Source organism: Diabrotica undecimpunctata, chromosome 9, assembly GCF_040954645.1.
Source record: "Diabrotica undecimpunctata isolate CICGRU chromosome 9, icDiaUnde3, whole genome shotgun sequence".
Classification (NCBI taxonomy): Eukaryota; Metazoa; Arthropoda; class Insecta; order Coleoptera; family Chrysomelidae; genus Diabrotica; species Diabrotica undecimpunctata.
Window position 1 is genome coordinate 77,934,139 of NC_092811.1, and position 18,318 is coordinate 77,952,456.

The 18,318-nt window shown below is 32.4% G+C and overlaps 1 protein-coding gene across 5 annotated transcripts in view; it reads right to left on the reverse strand.

Annotated features, from left to right (window-relative positions):
• Nucleotides 1–5,131: 5,131 nt before the first annotated feature.
• The window catches only part of LOC140450169 (myogenesis-regulating glycosidase), a 194,935-nt gene continuing 181,748 nt past the window's right edge, over nucleotides 5,132–18,318 (reverse strand). For all 5 annotated transcript variants that reach the window (XM_072543620.1, XM_072543623.1, XM_072543621.1 and 2 more), the window contains 3 exons: nucleotides 14,762–15,639; nucleotides 11,906–12,085; nucleotides 5,132–8,182 (listed from right to left, as the gene is read on the reverse strand). In XM_072543620.1, the coding sequence (XP_072399721.1) occupies nucleotides 8,045–8,182; nucleotides 11,906–12,085; nucleotides 14,762–15,639 (1,196 nt within the window). In that variant the 3' untranslated portion in view covers nucleotides 5,132–8,044. The remainder of the gene's footprint in view (nucleotides 8,183–11,905; nucleotides 12,086–14,761; nucleotides 15,640–18,318) is intronic.

Here is an 18,318-nt window from a genome sequence, read left to right on the forward strand (position 1 = left end):
GCCAGATCTTAGTGTACGAGGACCATGATCAGATTTCAAGCCAATCCAGAATTATTTAATCTGCACCTTGAGCTGGTACTGACGTTCGCTGCTGCCCTTGATCGAGAGATATATAAAAACAGGTATTATAACTAGATTTTGAAAAGATGAAGCGATGGGGCATGTTTTCTCTCAGTAAGAAGTTTAGAGTAAAGTATGGTTTGCGTGGGCAGGGCCACTTGGTTTAAGCTACAACCAAGGAAACTGTACACCTGGAAATCTCCACAGGATTCTGTGATATAGGAACAGCTGTACATCTGTCAAAACATACCTGGGGCAGACATAAATTTAGATCATGTACCAGTTGTAGGTAATTTCAGAGTCAGAATGAAGAAGGTTGCAAGTAAGTCGATGAGGAAGTATGATGTTAGAAATCTGAAAGATCCCAGTGTTCGACTGAAGGTGAGTGAAAACCTCAATACAAAGGTGCTAAAATGCAAAAATACAGGAACTATAAAGGAAAGTCTGACCATCATACAAGAAACACTGAGAGAAGACCTGAAGAAAGATATAGAGAAACAAAAATCGTGGATGACCGATGAAATACTTGAACTTATGGATCAGAGAAAAAAAACAAAGAAAATCTCCAAGAATATAAGAGAATACATACCATCGTCAGAAGAAAAATAAGAGAAGCCAAAGAGAAACAAAAAACAGAACAATACCAAGAAATAGAGGAGTATCAGAGTCGATATGATAACTTCAATGTTCATCGAAAGGTGACGGAAATGGCTGGAAAGTTCCGAAAACGCAACAGCGGAAAAATAACAGATGATGAAGGCAATCTTGCTATAATCAAAGAAGATAAAAAGCAAGTATGGGAAGAATACTTGAAGAAGCAGTTTCCGTGACCTTAGAACAATACAAGAGCCCACCATTGAAGAAAATTCAGGTCCCGAAATTCTACCAGAAGAAATAACTGCCTTCGTCAGACAAATGAAAGATGGAAAGGCACTGGGACTTGATGAAAGTCCTGCAGAACTGTTGAATCTATTAGATGCAGAACAAATAAAAATAATAACCAGGAGCAAAAGTTTGTGAAGATTATAGGACCATAAGCCTAATGAGCCATCTGCAGAAGCTGTTTTTAAAAGTCATCCACAAAAGAATTTATCGAAAATGCGAGAAACAAATTGCGCCGAATCAGTTTGGATTTGTGAACGCCGTTGGTAAGAGGGAAGCTTTATTTAGCAGGCAGGTATTGTTTCAGAAATGTAGAGCTGCCAGCTGTAATGTTTTTGCATGCCTGATTGACTACAAGAAGGCTTTCGATAGAGTCAGGCATGAACAAATGATGGAAGTGCTGAAGAGGACAGGGATTGACGGAAAAGACTTATAATAATGGCTAACTGTATTGGAATCAATCAGCCGTACTCCGAATAGATGGAGAATATACAGATCAGGTCAAAATCTAAAGGGGAGTAAGACAGGGATGCATACTTTCACCACTGATATTCAATCTGTACTCGGAGCACATTTTTAAAGAGGCTCTAAAAGATATTGATGAAGGCATCTCAATAAATGAAGTCAAACTGAATAACCTGCGGTGTGCAGGATACAATAGTGTTTTCCAATACCATAGAAGGGCTGCAAAACTTAATGAACAAAATAACGGAAACAAGTAGAAAATATGGACTGGATATAAACACCAGCAAAACCAAGCTAATGATCATCAGCAAGGAAAACATAACTGGAGCAAATCTGTATGTGAACCAAATGAGAATTGAACGTGTCTCACAATACAACTACTTGGGAACTATAATCAATGAGTCGTAGGACAATACCCAAGAGATTAAATATCGCATCGAACAGGCAAAAAGTGCATTTTTGACTATGAGTTCTGTGTTCAAGAGCCATGACCTCACCCTAGAAATAAAAATAAGGCTCCTTAAATGTTATGGTCAGTGCTTCTGTACAGAGTAGAAACGTGGACATTGAAGACGGAAACTCTATCAAAACTTTAGGCTTTTAAGCTATAGTCATACAGAAGGATCCTGAAGATACCATGGACAAAGTCACCAATGAAGAAGTACTGCGGAGGATGAACACAACTGCGGATTTGGTCAACATCGTGAAGAGCCGTAAGCTGCAGTACTTGGGACATATAATGATAAATCAAGGCAGATACGAGCTACTTCAATGCATTTTGCAAGGTAAAATTGCAGGAAAAAGGGCCCCAGGACGAAGAAGAATATCCTGGCTTGCTAACCTGAGACCATGGTATAGAAAGACCTCAACACAGCTATTTGTTTTGTTTGGTTCTATTTTATGGGGTGGATATACACTTCGTTGCCACCGTCATCCTAGCTTTCTGTTTTCTAAAATTATATTCCTTATTTCTATTGGGTAATTTTTGTCTTCTATTCGAGTTAGCATGGTTGGTGTATTGTTCCATACTGTTTCTTGGATCTGTTTTGAGAATAGCTCTCCTTCGAAGTAAGTTGTTTGATTGGTTTTATTTTTATAGAAAGATGAATAATTGCTCTCAGTGCTTGTTCAAAGCTTTAACAATCAGTTCTTCTGTTTACTTACCTAGGAAATAGCTACTTTTGTATCGATTCTTCACTGATTGTTGGATGGACGAAGGAATGATTTAAATTCATATCCCATGCCTCTTCTATTTTCAAAAATTTGATGTAATATTCCTTAACATAAAGAAGTCAATTAAGTCAGGTATTATCATTAGTCGGTTGGCTTTCTAGTGGATATCGCAATGCAATTTAATTGTTGACAAGCCTAGTTCTTTATCTTTTGTGGTTATTAATCTTGGTCCCCATTTCGTATATTTTGCATTATAGTTTTCAATTTAGTGAAAAGTTTTGTACATAATAAAAGTTTGTTACATACGGAGCTAAAGAATTTCGTTTATCAATCAACCTCTCAACCTTGATGACGAAAAGTTTTTTTTTGAGATATTGCGCTGCCTCTTTTGGCAGAATTTTCGGGTTGTATTGTATGAAACAATAAATATTCATTGAATGTATGTATGTCTCCTTAGTAAAGTGCGTTTCAGGTATGAAACATACTTCCATTTTTTTATGTCAAGAACTGCTTAAAAGTCCTTTTTGGTAATCTAGATAGCATTTGGCATTCCTTTCCATTATTCTGAGCTGCTTATCCATTTCTGACTTTAGGTATTACACCCTGGTGGTGTTTTTGAGTTATTCTTTCACTCAACACATTTTACTTCTCCAATATATATGGTTTTGGTTACCAGTATTATTATTATTTTGATAACTATTATTCTTTTCATTAGCATAGGTAATCACTGATTCATTATATGGTTGAGATGTTTGTTTGTTGCTTACATTAACTTTTTCATCGGTAGGTTTTTAATTTGGGAGCTTTTTAGGCAACTGAATTTTTTTCATTTGTTTATTTTTAATTTTCTGGCACTCCTTAGTCACCATACAACTTCAAGAGTTGGTTGGATGGCCTCCTCCACAATGTACTTAGGAGTAGCATCTTTTGGTTTGTTACACTGGTTGGTTGGATGGGTACCAGTACATCTTACACATCTAGGCAGCTTTCCGTGTGTATCCCTTTGTATGTCCACAAAATTATCACTTTAGCCATTGTGGAAATAATTTATGTTTCTTTAATGGGACAATCACCACGTTCATGCCCATTATGTCTGTGATGCCAAATATTTTCTTGACATCTTCTGTTCTGTAAGATACCATAAACATAATTATTAAGTAGCTGTTTTGTTTTATATTTGAGTTTCGCTGAAGCATCAATTATTCTGTAACTCCTGCACTGCAGGTCATGTACAGTTCTTTTTGCGTCACATACAGATGTGACGTAAATACAATACTGTGACAATACAATAGAACAAATGTGACTATAATAGATAAATGGAAAAATTGTTCAGGGAGCAGAAGCCATATTGAGCATCGTGGATAGACTAGTGGAGAATGTTGGCAGCAACAAATGAAGTGTGGGGAGATTACTATGCACACATGAATAAAGGTTTTTAATATTAAGAAATACGTCTCCAAAACAAGGTGGAACGCTGACTAGTTTCCCACCGATAAATCTGATGGAGGATAAAAGACAAATAATTTGAGAAAAAAAAGAAACAGGGAGAGCTAAAAACAAAAGAAAAGTAGTGATAGATAGTTGGCAAAGTAAATAATAGGGGAGCGGGAGCAGGCTGACTAGAACTGGCGTATTCTTACTAACCTAGAGATGTGGACCGGCACTTAACGCATGAAGGTGAATTATTGTCTAACAAAAGTCTTTTTGGGGCATGGTTATTTCGGTTCCTGTCTGAAACAATTTGACAAGTATGTGACTAACCTATGTCTACATTGTCACTGCGCAGCAAACTATTAGTATGCAATGGCTAGAAGAGAAAAAAGAGAGTATAATATGGGTGAAGGTAAGAGGATCACAGTGGAGCTAATGTACCTAATTATAAGAAGTGAGAAAAATTGGAAATTCTTGAATGAAAGAGATAGAGAGGAGAGGACAAACGCAGCAAGAATGTGGTAGTTTTAGAATAGCACAGAGTAAACTAGTAGAATAGGTGCGATGGAGAGCGGAAGAGGTAGTTGGCTGGGCACGTGGTAATATTACAGCATAGCTCTTCTACCATGTCCTTCTCAACGAATAGGGATTTTTAGTGAGTAAAATTCCATACTACCATTCAAAACGGGCCGTATATCTTTGGACAATTTTCCCCACCTCATAAAAAAGGCGAATCAATATAATGAGAAATTATAAATAAATAGAAATATAGAAATACTATAAGAACTATTAAAATAATAAGGTTAAATAATATTATTATCTCTTAATATTGTTCTGAAGCTGATTTCTTGTGGCATGTTAATGTAATTACTATTTAAATGGTAATAAGCCACAATTAAAGGTTAAAGTATGTTTATTGACGTTTCAATTTTCACTTCGGAAATTGAAATTTTGAGAACTATTTGGAAAGTGGAAAGTGAAACGTTAATAAACGTACTTTAACCTTCAATTGTGGCTTATTCCCATTTAAATAGTAATTATTATTATTATCTCTATTGTGTTATAATTAGAATAACGGTTACCAGTACATTTGGATTTATGGATTAAATAACATCTCGTAGTAATTTAAAATTTTATTAATTAAAAAGTACAATACGAATTTTAAGAGAAAATACAAAAGTTCCCTCTGAGATGGCGCCTAAGGTAATTTATCTATTTACAAAAAGTACTTATTAAACGGACAGCTAAATTTATCATAATCAGCGTCCTAAATACAGTCACATTTGTTTTCATACGATTTTATCAAACATGGTTATTCATAAAGGGATATTATTTTACCTGCAGATAATATATAAAATTAAACATTGAACATAAGGATAATTGAAATTTAAACCTGTGGATCATTAGATTTAGTTAATTTCATAATAATAAATACTCTCGCAGATTTATTGAGAACAATTTGGGAAGCTTCTCAAGTGTTACAAAAACTTACAAATCACTACGTTTTCTGCAAAAAAGTCACTAATGATGACCACATGAAATACGTTTACTGTAAACGATATAATCTTTTTTATTTCTATTTATGTTTTTGTGTTCCAAAATAAACATGACAATTTTGTTGAATATTTATAGTAGTTTATGATATATACACACATGTCCAAAAGTTTGGAATACGTACAAATAATATATCTACGCCTATGGTGGTTTTAAAACTGTTGTTAACATTCATTCTAGAGCGTTTTTAAATGAAAATGATATAAAATTTGAATCGTTTTTGTATGATTTTGGTCACATTCAACTGATTAGCGTATTTACAAATTATTTCAGTCTTCGTTTAAATTTGAATTGAGCCGTTTAAAAATGCCTAGAAACGTGATATCTCATTTAGACAGATCTAGAGTAATTGCTTGGTTACAACAGGGCTTTAGTCAAAGTTATATCGCGGATATTGTTGATGTTGCTCAGAGTGCTGTATCAAAAATTAAAAAACAAATCCAAGATACAAATGCGGTAAATTTGTATCGTAGAAGACCACTACGTGTTCCTTAACTAACCTACCAACACAAAATAGTAAGGTTGCAATGGGCTAGAGAAATGGTACATCATGGTCCTAACTGGAATAACGTGATGTTTTCTGATGAGTCAAAAATTGGCTTGGTATCTGATTCGCGAAGAACACTGGTTTGGAGGGCCCAGGACGACAAGCCCGACTAGAAACAGCCCAACCACATGTCCCATTTGAAGATGGCAGTATTATGGTTTGGGGTGGTATTATGAGTGGTACACGGAAGCCACTGCTGGTTCTGGAGAGAAGAGCCACTGGTGCTATGTACATCGAGGAAGTTTTAAATCTTGTCGTACGTCTATTCCGAGGAGCAGTAGATAATGAATTTGTGTTTATACATGACAACGCACCTCCTCATCCAACAGAAGCAGTACAAAATTTTCTGGAAGAAGAAGGAATATCTACATTATAGTGGTCTTCGAATTCCCCCGACATGAACGTTATTGAACATGCTTCGAGCATTCTCAAAACACACATCAAGAAGCGAAACAATCCCCCTATTACACTTCGAGAACTAAAAGATGCTGCTCGTGAAGAATGGGACAGAATTCCGCAAGCCCAGCTCGACCAGTTAATGGGCAGCATGCCAAATCGCCTACAGGCATGCATACAGGACAATGGAGGAAATACTAATTATTAATTTTATTAAAAATTATTTTTTTTATACTAATTTATTTTTAAATGTAAGTTGTACATTGTAAGTTTTTCACTCCAATAGAATAAATCATTTTTTTGCACATTGTTTATCTGGTTTTGAGATTTATTTAGTATTGTTGAGAATTAAAACAAAATAATGTTTAACTATTCAGAAGATTTTATATATAAAAATCGATAAAAAGATGAAATATTCCAATATTCCAAACTTTTGGACATATGTGTATTGTATTACAATTAATATTTAAAGTTTGAGTTATTAGCCGAAAAATTACTATTTTTTGATTTTTCACGTATAGACAAGGCGAAAAGCTGGGGTTCGTTTGGAAAAATATTTTTTTTAATGAGATTTTTTTGCATAATTACCTTCTAAAGATACCCCAAAATAAGGTTCAAGAGCGAAAAGTTACAATCAATTTTTTTGGCCCTTACATTTTTTTTGAATGTTTTGGATAATTCTGAACAAAATCCGTCCCTTGTAGTTTTTCTGTAAACTTGATCGTTTTCGAGTTATAAATAATTTAAAACTGAGAAAAACGCAAAATTACGATTTTCATGGCTCAAAAACATATGTAGAAACATTATTTTTGAATTTACCAAGGACGTAAATTCAAGTTTAAACCTTGTTTTATTATTTTCCATTAAGTATTGTCCTGTGGGATAAAACAAGGTTTAAACTTGAATTTAGGTCCTTGGTAAATTCAAAAATAATGTTTATTACTTATGTTTTTGAGTCCTGAAAATCATAGTTTTGCGTTTTCCTCAGTTTTAAATTATTTATAACTCGAAAACGATCAAGTTTACAAAAAAACTACAACATATTAATTTTGTTCAAAATGATCCAAAAACTTAAAAATTGTTTAAAAGAATTTGAACAACTTTTGAAAATCATCTCATGAAAATGATTATGCAAAAAAATGGATATATTTTTCCGAACGGACCCGAGCTTTTCGCCTTGTCTATTAATATCTTGTCATTAACATTTTTTAAGAGTCATTAAGTCTGATATCGTTGTCATATTATTATTATTAATGTCGTATATATATATATATATATATATATATATATATATATATATATATATAATAAATATGTTTTTAAATAACAAGATAGTGCATTGTTCGTTAACCTCTATAAAATCTAAACATATTTAATACAGATTATAATATTTGCGATCTTTGTCATTGTACATTTTTTATTGAGAATTTTTAATGATACTACGAAATTACTGTTGGTTTGTATTTTTTTGTGTTTTGCCGAAAATATCCAAACGTAGTTTTGGCGAACTGTATCCGATAATTTTTGACATGTTGATCAAAACCGAGTATCATCAGGCATTCGTTCAAAGAATGCGACGTTATCTTCTTCTACTCTGTAGTCATGAATCCATCGGCTGCCCTTTCTTAAACTTCCATCTATTCCATCTTTCCAAACACCGGCAGGAAGATATATCTACAAACAAAATAACATGATATAATTAAATAACTAAAGTAGGTATTTAAAAAATTAAAAAAAATTTTTTCTTTATAAAGGTTGAGAACTCTGATAACCAAATATTGCCAAGTGTCTGAAACAATTGAGATACAGATCAGAATTCAGAAACAAATGATCTAGTTCGTTTTATAGAGATCTGCACGTTATGCTTTTCTCCCAAAGTCTGTGTTAGTTTACACTATGACATGTTTTGGTCTAGTTGAAAAGGCAGAATTCCCCTACTCAAGTTTTCATATTTAAATAAAATAGTCACGCTACCCAAGTCTATTTACTTTGAAGGAATAAAAGTATACACCAATATGTGTGTACCTTACCTACGTAGAAACGCTTAATATAATAAATGTAGGTAATAAAATATTTGAAAAATATCTTCGAGGAACAAATTTATGTACCTTACGACTATTCAAAACAAAGCTTTCTAATTTCACGATTTTCTGCCACTGAACATTACTTGCACTTGCACTGCACCAGGTACTGATGATATCCATTACTTGAAGCCATCAAATTTTTCAAAAATTGGTAATTTTTAACAAAAAAATCGTCAAAGAATTGGGATTGTTACTTATACTTCTCTCTCTCTCTCTCTCTCTATATATATATATATATATATATATATATATATATATATATATATATATATATATAGTATAAGTCAAATGAACCGTCCCCTGGTCCCAGTCGTAGTAGTGAACTAGTGAGTGAACTAGAAGTGACTAGTGAGTGTAGTAGTGTCTGGGGGCTCGGGAGACTGAAACCTCGGAAGCTCTGAAGAAGACATCAGAGAGGATGTCGAAAGCTCGGCAAAATGGATATCGACGCGGTTCAATCCGGAAGACCGGTGAGTTTCATATTAATTTTTATAATAGTATTAATCTTAGCTCTAAGTTTAATTGTACTAACCGCGGAAATCTTTCCGAACATTTTATATATATATATATACAAGAAATACTGGATATTATTGACTGTCGATATAAATAAACAACACAGTTTATTAGGGCTGCAGTCAGTAGGTTTGGCCGGGATGTTATAGAAACACTCTTTTGACTTTTGGCCGAGCTTTCGGAATTCTTTTATTCCTTCTTCAAGACACTGTAATTAGAAGAAAGTGTAAATATTTACAACATATCTCAAATTGTCATTACAACTTACTAGTCGTTGAGATTATTTGTGTAAAGCTACGACACTCAACATTAAAAACACACTTATAAAATATAACGTAAAATAATGGACAAAATACATTTTAGTATATAACATAATAATAGCAAGAACTCCTAATTACCTTTTAATCACACCATTTTTGTTTTTTTTTCTGTTCTCTATGGATCAGTCAAAACACACCATTAAAAGATGTCACGAACAAAATTTTAACTTTCCAACTAAATTTTAAAATGTATTTTGTCCATAATTTATATATATATATATATATATATATATATATATATATATATATATATATATATATATATATATATATATATACTTAAAACATATGGGAGACTTATTAAAAAGTGTCTGGAATTTTGGTTAGAACAGAACGACCTATTACCAAAACGTCAATTTGGCTTTAGGAACGGTAAATCCACACAAGAAAGCCTCAGCCATTTATCAATAGACATTCATAGTTCCTGTACTTATAAGAAATCAGTTAGTGCTTTGTTCTTAGATATAAAAGGAGCTTATCACAATGTTAATATCCACATGAATGGCCTTTTTAAAAAAAAATCTAAAACACGTCGAATTTTAAATTTCATGTTCTACATTTTACAATAAAATTTCATTATACAAGGTGATACACATTACAGTGATGACGTCATCGGCTCTGTTTTTAAATGTAACACCCTGTATTTTAGGATATTTTTAGATCGAAAAAAATAAGCTGATTCCAAAAAAATATAATACTGGGGGTCTAACGAATATAATTTGAAAGATATGCGCTTGGAAAGTTAAGTTTTATTGATTTATTATATAATATTAATAAATTATAAATAAATTATAATAAATAACTTGAAAGTATTAATACATGACTTAATCTTAAATGTTCGAATTGTAGCCCTTGTTGTATTTGACAGTAACCCGAACGTTGAACAAATTCTTGTAGAACCTTGTTTATGATTTCTGTTGCTAAGCTGTCTGCTCGATTGTCTTCGATGATGATGAATTTGAACAAAATTTGAATCAAAATGACACATAATTATTAACATTAACCTTTTTGTTATTGATCACGACATTATGTTTCGGAATTTTGACAGGTTTCATTATTTCAATGTTCTTAGTTTTTTGTTATTAATTCTCCCACACCAACATAATTTTAGTTACAATAATCCTCTTCATTTTTAAGAAAGCAAACTGCCCTTGCCCTAGAGCCTTAATGTGCTTGCTTGTTTCATTTTTCCTGTCATATACTTCGACTACTTCTCCAAACCTACGAACAGTACTATATTTTGAAAATATCTCCAGAGATTCATGTCGTTTCAGAATTACTTCCTTTCCTTAATATCCTTTTCGATATTCAGAAGGTCTGGAGGCATGAAAGAATGCCCTCTCACTGGGAATACTACTTTAATTTTCCTGATTTTATCGTGTCTAGAAAACCAATAACAACACATAGATATGAGTGTCGTGTTTTGGTTTTGGCCTCCGCATAACACATGAGGCTGATACTATGAATATCGTCTCCAAAATCAAGATTCGTCTCCGATTCAAGAATGTAATAAATGCAGGAGGCAACCTCGTTCGAACCCTTCTTGTACTCGTTTTCAGACCAACAGAAAGAAGTAACAGTAGATGGATTTAAATTACTTTTTAAAGTTTCCCTCACAACGGCAAAATTGTACATATAAAATTGACGTGAATAATATGCCTGTTGACCCGGAATCTTAGGCAAAACTTGATTTTTCTGACAGTCAAAAGAAAACGTTTCTACACCTTCGTTCCGTTCTCTTAAAAGGCTATAAAATGCTTTGGACCTCAATGTGGGTACCATTTTTTGGATGAATTGACTTTCATGTCCTTATCATGGCACACTTTTATTTATTCAGTAAATTCTAAGCATGTCGGACATGCATCGGTTCTAGGAGAACCAAAACCAAGGTTATATTGTGTATTAAAATTTTTCCTGAAATAGCTTTCTTTTACAGGAAGGTCTGAGTCTCAAGTTGCAGCGGACCTGAGAGGGACCATACCTAGTCACTATGATGATAAACGACTGTGTTCTTATAAAGGACAGGATCCACCGACCTGGTTCATTTAGGTGCTGTTCGGGGTGAATAGCCTGAAACAAGGGGGCGATATTGTGTGCCTCTAACTACGGTCCTATGTCCTTTGTCCTACGAACAAAAGCTCTTTTTTTCGAAAAAATTACGGTCAGCAGTTCTCGGCTTTCAGTATAATAAACATTCAGCATTTGAAGTTTAGTTTTTATTCGATTGGCAAAGTGTTTATTTTATAAAGCGATATACAATAAATATTAATGAGATATTTGATATTTAGTTATTCAGTTATTATTATTGAGTTTTTGTAGTGGAGTGAGTTAAATGAAATTAGTTAAACTACGTTTATTACACTTAAATCCTGAACCCACAGAAAAAACGTTACAATATTTTATACTGCTGCATAAATAAATACATTTTTAATAAAAGAGATAATAATTTGTTTTCTACACTAAAATATACTTGTACTTACTTCCCTCTCTCTAGCACCACTATGTAAAACAGGAGCTACAATTATTTCATCACCAATGGAAAATTCGTCAACAGCCAAATGACAGGCGGGGTCGTCTGAGTCTAACATCCATAATGGACGAATAATTGGCAAACCCAAATTTAATGACACCCTTGCAAATTTTTTTAATTTTGGTGTAATCTAAAATATATAAAGATATCATGTATCAAATGAGCACAATCTGAAGTTTGCTGAGAATATTAATTTTGGGACTCTAAAAGAGACGCAAAAAAGTTTACCTCTTTTAACCTCAGGCTTCCCCCTAAAACCCCCATAGGGAGTAAAAACGCAAAAAAAATCGATTTTATAGGAATCTCTACGCTGTAGAAAAAAATGTTTCAAATAAAAAATTTAGCTGAGATAATTTTAAACAAATATGTTTATCAGCACTTTTTGTGTAGAATGAACCGTTCTCTCAGAAACAACGCTTGAAGCGACCGTAAATTTTGAATGTTACTTACGTGCGCAAAATCAATGTTCAATAAAATTTGTATCAGCTCAACGGTAAAAAATCGATATCATTTAATCCAAATTTTCTATTGACAAAAATCAAGATGCGTTTTAAAGGTAAAGAGTGCAGATTTCGTATGTAGTTTTTGTATGTTATCGCAAGTAAACTCAGTTTTTATAAAGGTGTTAAATAAATAAACGTGGTGCGATTTTTGCCATTGATGATTCTCGTGAGATCAATAAAATTAATCACTTTCATCGACCAGTCGTAGTAGAATTTCCATTTTTAGAGATCAATCTTTAAAACATATGACATGAAATTTCAGTTTTGAGTTGTGGCAATAAATATGAAGCATTTGGAATATGAATAAAAAACTCAGAATTTAATGTTTTACATTTTAAACAATCGCACGTTACGGGAAATGCCTCCAAGAAGATGGTTTTGGATGTAGTTTACAGCAAAAATTCGGTTCTTTTGAAAAACGTACTAGTTTAATTTAAAAAAACAAAGTTTTAAACGTTTTAGACTGTTTGTTATGTGAAATTTTAAATTCAACGTTTTTAAGCATATTTCAAATGCCTCACATGTGTTGCCAAAGCTCAAAACTAAAATTTCATACAATGGTAATTATAATTACTATTTAAATGGGAATAAGCCGCAATTACAGGTTAAAGTAAGTTTATTGACGTTTCAATTTGCACTTCGGAAATCGTTCTCAAAATACAAACATTAGTAAATTAAATAAATTTTGTTTTTTTGTTACTTAGTGAAAAATTCTTCTAATAATTTAATTTTATCTGATTCATTTATATTGACAATTTAGACATACATTATACATTTTAAAGTAGACGACTTCAAAAGGATATTGCCAATACTGTTGAGTTGCGTTCCTGGGATGACGTTATTTGTAAGATAGTTCATTCGATTACATGAAATCAACTTGAACTAAAAAATATTAGTCAGAAAAAATCATAGCATGTAATTCGTCTTTAAAAAGACAACCACATGCCATGATGACAGCAAAATTCTCCTGTTAGTGATTCCATAGTAAATTATGTGGGAAAAAAACAGGAGAAAAACCTCAAAATACTATCCCGATATGGTAAGGATTTGGTCATACATTTAGTTTACTTTCAATAAACACCAAATTCTGATTTTATATGTTTGTTATTTAAAAAACATAAATGATGTATCCTCGATATGTTACTGACTTACTTATGCTGCTATTTTCCTGTGAATAACTTCCTCTTTTAATATGGGTAACCAGATCCTATTACATTCTGCCGAGGAATTTGCGACACAATTGGTCTCATTAGCATAATTAGAGCCCCTTCTTGTATTTTTCTCTTTTTACCATCCGTTTCTTTTAGGACTACACTTGAATCATTCCATTTAACCCTATGTTCATTATCCCATGGCAAAATAAAAAAATTGCGTACTAGAGCCGAACTCTTTACCTTTAAAATACATTTTGATTTTTGTCGATAGAACACTTAAATCAAAAGATATTAAATGTTTACCGTCATGCTGATACAAATTTTATTGAACACTGATTTTGCGCTCGTAACTGACATTTAAAATGGACGGTCGCTTCAAACATTCTTTATGAGCAAACGGTTTATTCTATACAAAAAGTGTTAAAAAACATTTTTATTTAAAATTATCTCAGCTAAATTTTTTAATCAAAACATTTTTTTAAAAGTAGTAAACTTTTTTTGCATCTTTTTTGGAATCCCAAAATTATTTGTCTCAGCAAAATTTAGCTTGTTCGTATGATTTTTAGAGGTTAAGTCTCTCTGACGACTGGAGTAAATATAAGTAATAAAAAGCTTTTTATCCACTTGATTATTACCGTAATGTATCGAAACCTTAAAACTTGTCGATTTTCAAGGTATGTTTTGGAGGTACTCCGATGGATTGAATAACTCACTTTCTGTTATATTACTATTACACCTACAAAATTGTTGACTTTTACAAAAAAAATTTAAAATATAATGTTTTATGAACTAATCCATTTCTTCTCTTCCTTCACTATTAAATCTTAAAAATTTTCAATTCTTAAAAATTAAAAAAGCATTTTCAGTGAACGTGTGCTTAATGTACTTTGGTTTTAACTTTTGTTTTTAGCTCTTCTATTAATAAACTTAAGATTTTCAATTCTCAACAAAATTTAAGATCGAGGAAATCCAAGGCCTTAACAATACTAGAGTAACCCGAAGACTAAAGTATACAAATACGTTTTAAGTTTTTGTCAATAATTTAAAATCAGCATGTACGATAGATTAGTATTAACAAAAATATTAATAATTTAATTTATAATGACTTTTCAACCGCAACAACGGACGTAAAGGTATTTATATACTTACACTTTCATGTCGTTTCTTAGCCAGTTCCTTTGCTAAACCTGATATGTTCTTTTGTGAATAACTATTCGGCAAATGACGGTATCTTACTACAGGAAGAAACGCAGCTAGTTGCAACCATCTTATATAAAGCTCTGGATCTTCTAAAACGTTTTCTGTTCCATTTGTAACCAACATCGTTTCAGGCACGGCATAGTCTCCTCCAACGGCTCCAGGAATTAAAAATGGGTACCCTAGAATACCGTACGTGAGAATTGTTGGAATTATTTTTCGCAAGCCATCCCATGAAAACTCAAATTCTGGAAGCACTACAAAACTAGGAGATCTCGGTCTTTCAATAGCACTGTTAACGCCAAAAAGGGGCACTTCTCCTTGGAGATTATTGGTAAATATTGTTTTATATTCATCTGGGTTAAGTAGAGCCTTTTCACATTGGTAATAGTGTGGCATATTGTATGCAACTCCTATATCTAAGTAAAACGAATCTATTTTGTACGTGTTCATAACTTTTTTTAATTTCTGCAACAACCACGAGATTGTTTGGTCATTCGTTATATCTAAAACGCCCGCACTTTGAAGACTTTTGTATCTGGTTAGAGCTGGTATTCTTTTATCACTGAATCTTTCAGATACTAGTAATTTCTTCCTTACTACTTCTGCAAAATTGAAACTTTCTGTCGATATAAACGGCTGTATGGTGAATACTACTCTAAAACCTCTTCTTTTAAGTTTTTCTATCAGTTTATCGAAATCTGGAAATCTTGATTGATCCAATTCAAAGTCTCCAATTTGGTCTTGCCAAAATTCGTTAATGAGAATATGACCCTGCTTTAGTACAGCAACAGAGTTCGTAATCTTTGTAGTTACGTTATCTATAACATCTACAAGTAAATATTATAAATTAGTGTACATATACAGTAATACGAATTTAAATTAGAAACATTGCTGAAAAAATTTTGTAATAAATTTTTTAATCAAACACATTTTTTTATATCAAATAATCTTATATAAGTACTATAACGCTAAGCCCTTTTCTTGTCCACCACTTTACTCAAAAACCATATTAGATAATTAAAATATTTATATTTTTTTGGAATATTATTAGTATTACGTATGAGATTGTCAAGATATACTTTTGGTACAAAAATTCACTTCCGGTTTTGAGATGACCGGAAGTTAAAATCTACTTTAAGTTTTAGACCCCACAATGTATATATGGATCAAAAGGTCTCGTCGAGACAAATCTAAATATGTACTTCCGGTTGCGATCCGACACCGGAAGTGACCCGAAACGCGTATAAAACGTCAAGATAGAGCAAATCTGACACCGGATTCGTGATCAGCATGCAAAATTAACTGCTAAATGATATCCATGTCTACATTTGATAAACTAAAAATTGCATTCCAGTTTTGAGGTCGACTTCCATAATCACTTTTTTTTACTTGCATTATTATTGATGAATGTTATGTATATTCTTGCTTATATTGTTTGTATTGATCTCTTAATTTTTCTCGCAAAATAAAAATTTCATTTAAAAAACTCGATGTCGAGTTGGTCCGCTAGTAGAAGTTTTAATTCAGGAAATAAAATATTAAGTAATAAATAAAATTGATTAGAAGTTTCAGGACTACGATACTTTTTGGCAGTTAAAAATGGGGAATTTTTACTAGTGTTTTTTTTTAATAAAACATTTACTAACTGGAGTCAGATTATCCCAAATACAGCTTGTTTCAAATACTAATTGCAATATTGCAATATTAAACAATTTGAGAAGAATAAACAAGATGAGACGGTTAAGTGTAGTACCAGTAAACACATCAGATTGACACCGGAAGTGTTTTTTTGTATTCCGTGATATTTATGTTCTGTGGATAAATTTTCTGTTCATTGTATGATATTTCTGCACTCTGCTCTTGACTTCTCTTTATAAAAATCCTATTTCTTCTGTTATTATTCCTACGTATATAAAAGTTATAAATTGGTCTATTTTTGTTCCTTTACTTTATATTTTATAATCATAGATAATAGTGGAAATAGCATAACAAACCCAAACGGTATTGTAGAGGTGTGGAAACAATATTGCGAAAAACTATTCTCTAACAACGACCCAGAAAATAATACAGAGAAAAGAAGTTATGAAAAAGAACCTTAAATATTGAAATCAGAAATTGAGGCGGCAATTAAAAAGCTATAAGTCAGAAAAGCAAAAGTAGAAAATGGAATAACAGCTGAAACACTCAAAGAAATGGGAGAATTAGTGACGGACGTAATGCTTAGAATTTGAAATGAGATCTGGAATACCGGAAAGTGGCCAAATGAGGGGGGTAAACTCACGTTTATTCCCATATATAAAAAAGGTTCACCGACAGATTGCAGTAATTACCGTACAGTAGCATTAACCGCATACCAAATAAAGGAGATGACTGGTTACTCATTCTCCGAAGCAAAACAACACGCACAGGAGAGAGATATTTGGACAGAAATACTCAAACAAATTACATGACACCACTACATCCTTACAAAGGAGAAAATATTGAGGAGGGATATCCTACACTCAGCTTTTTACTCACTTTTGTACACTTCTTAATAAGTTCGTACATCAATATTATAAATAGTGTTGGGATAAGTGCTCTTCCCTGTCTTAAACATTCGTATGCTGTATTATTACTAATTAAGGCATTGTTGTTATATATTCTTTGTATTATTCTTAATATCTTGTTGTCCATTCCTTTTTCTCCTAGTTTCATAGTTTCTGTCTCGAAACTTTATCGAAGCCTTTTCTAGAACAAAAAATGCTTTATACTTTCTTTTTCTCTTGTAGCGCTTTTTGTGTTATCTGTTTTAAAGTAAATATATGATCCTGTGTACTCCTGTATAATCGTTGGTTTACTATTTTTTTTAAGAGTTTTATACATGTACATACCAACGTCAATGTTCGCTGGTTATTAATTTTCTCTTATCTCCTTTCTTATACACATATGAATATTATTATTAGTGACATTTTCCAATCTTCCGGGATATATTAATTTTTTTATTGTTGCACTTTCTTTGTTATACTATTTATTTAAAATCAAATTAAAAATGTATATCAACCTGTATGATACGTAGTTAAGTGACAATCATATTATTTATGTTGGTAACAAGATGGCATGACAGGAGGTGACAGCGACAGATTATTAGGTTAGACAAGATTGTTAGGTTAGGTTACTGGCATGTGAAGATAATATACTTGTTGCTTATACAATTACTCAATCTAGTATTTGTTTTATTTATTACACCTTCCATCAGGCTTATACATGGTGTCAGATGTGATAATATTGGCGTGGTGGAATCATTTCTTGTTTAGATAGGTACTCAACTGTAACCTTGTAACACGTGAGTATCATTTTTTGATATCATCATGGAATCCACGTTTAAGCCACCTGAATTTCTAGTATTAAGTGGGAATATATCTGAAAACTGGCGCAAATTTAGCCAAAAGTTTGATCTATTTATGATAGCTACGGACCTAACCTCCAAACCAGAAAGTAAAAAGCTGGCAGTTTTCTTAAGTCTGGTG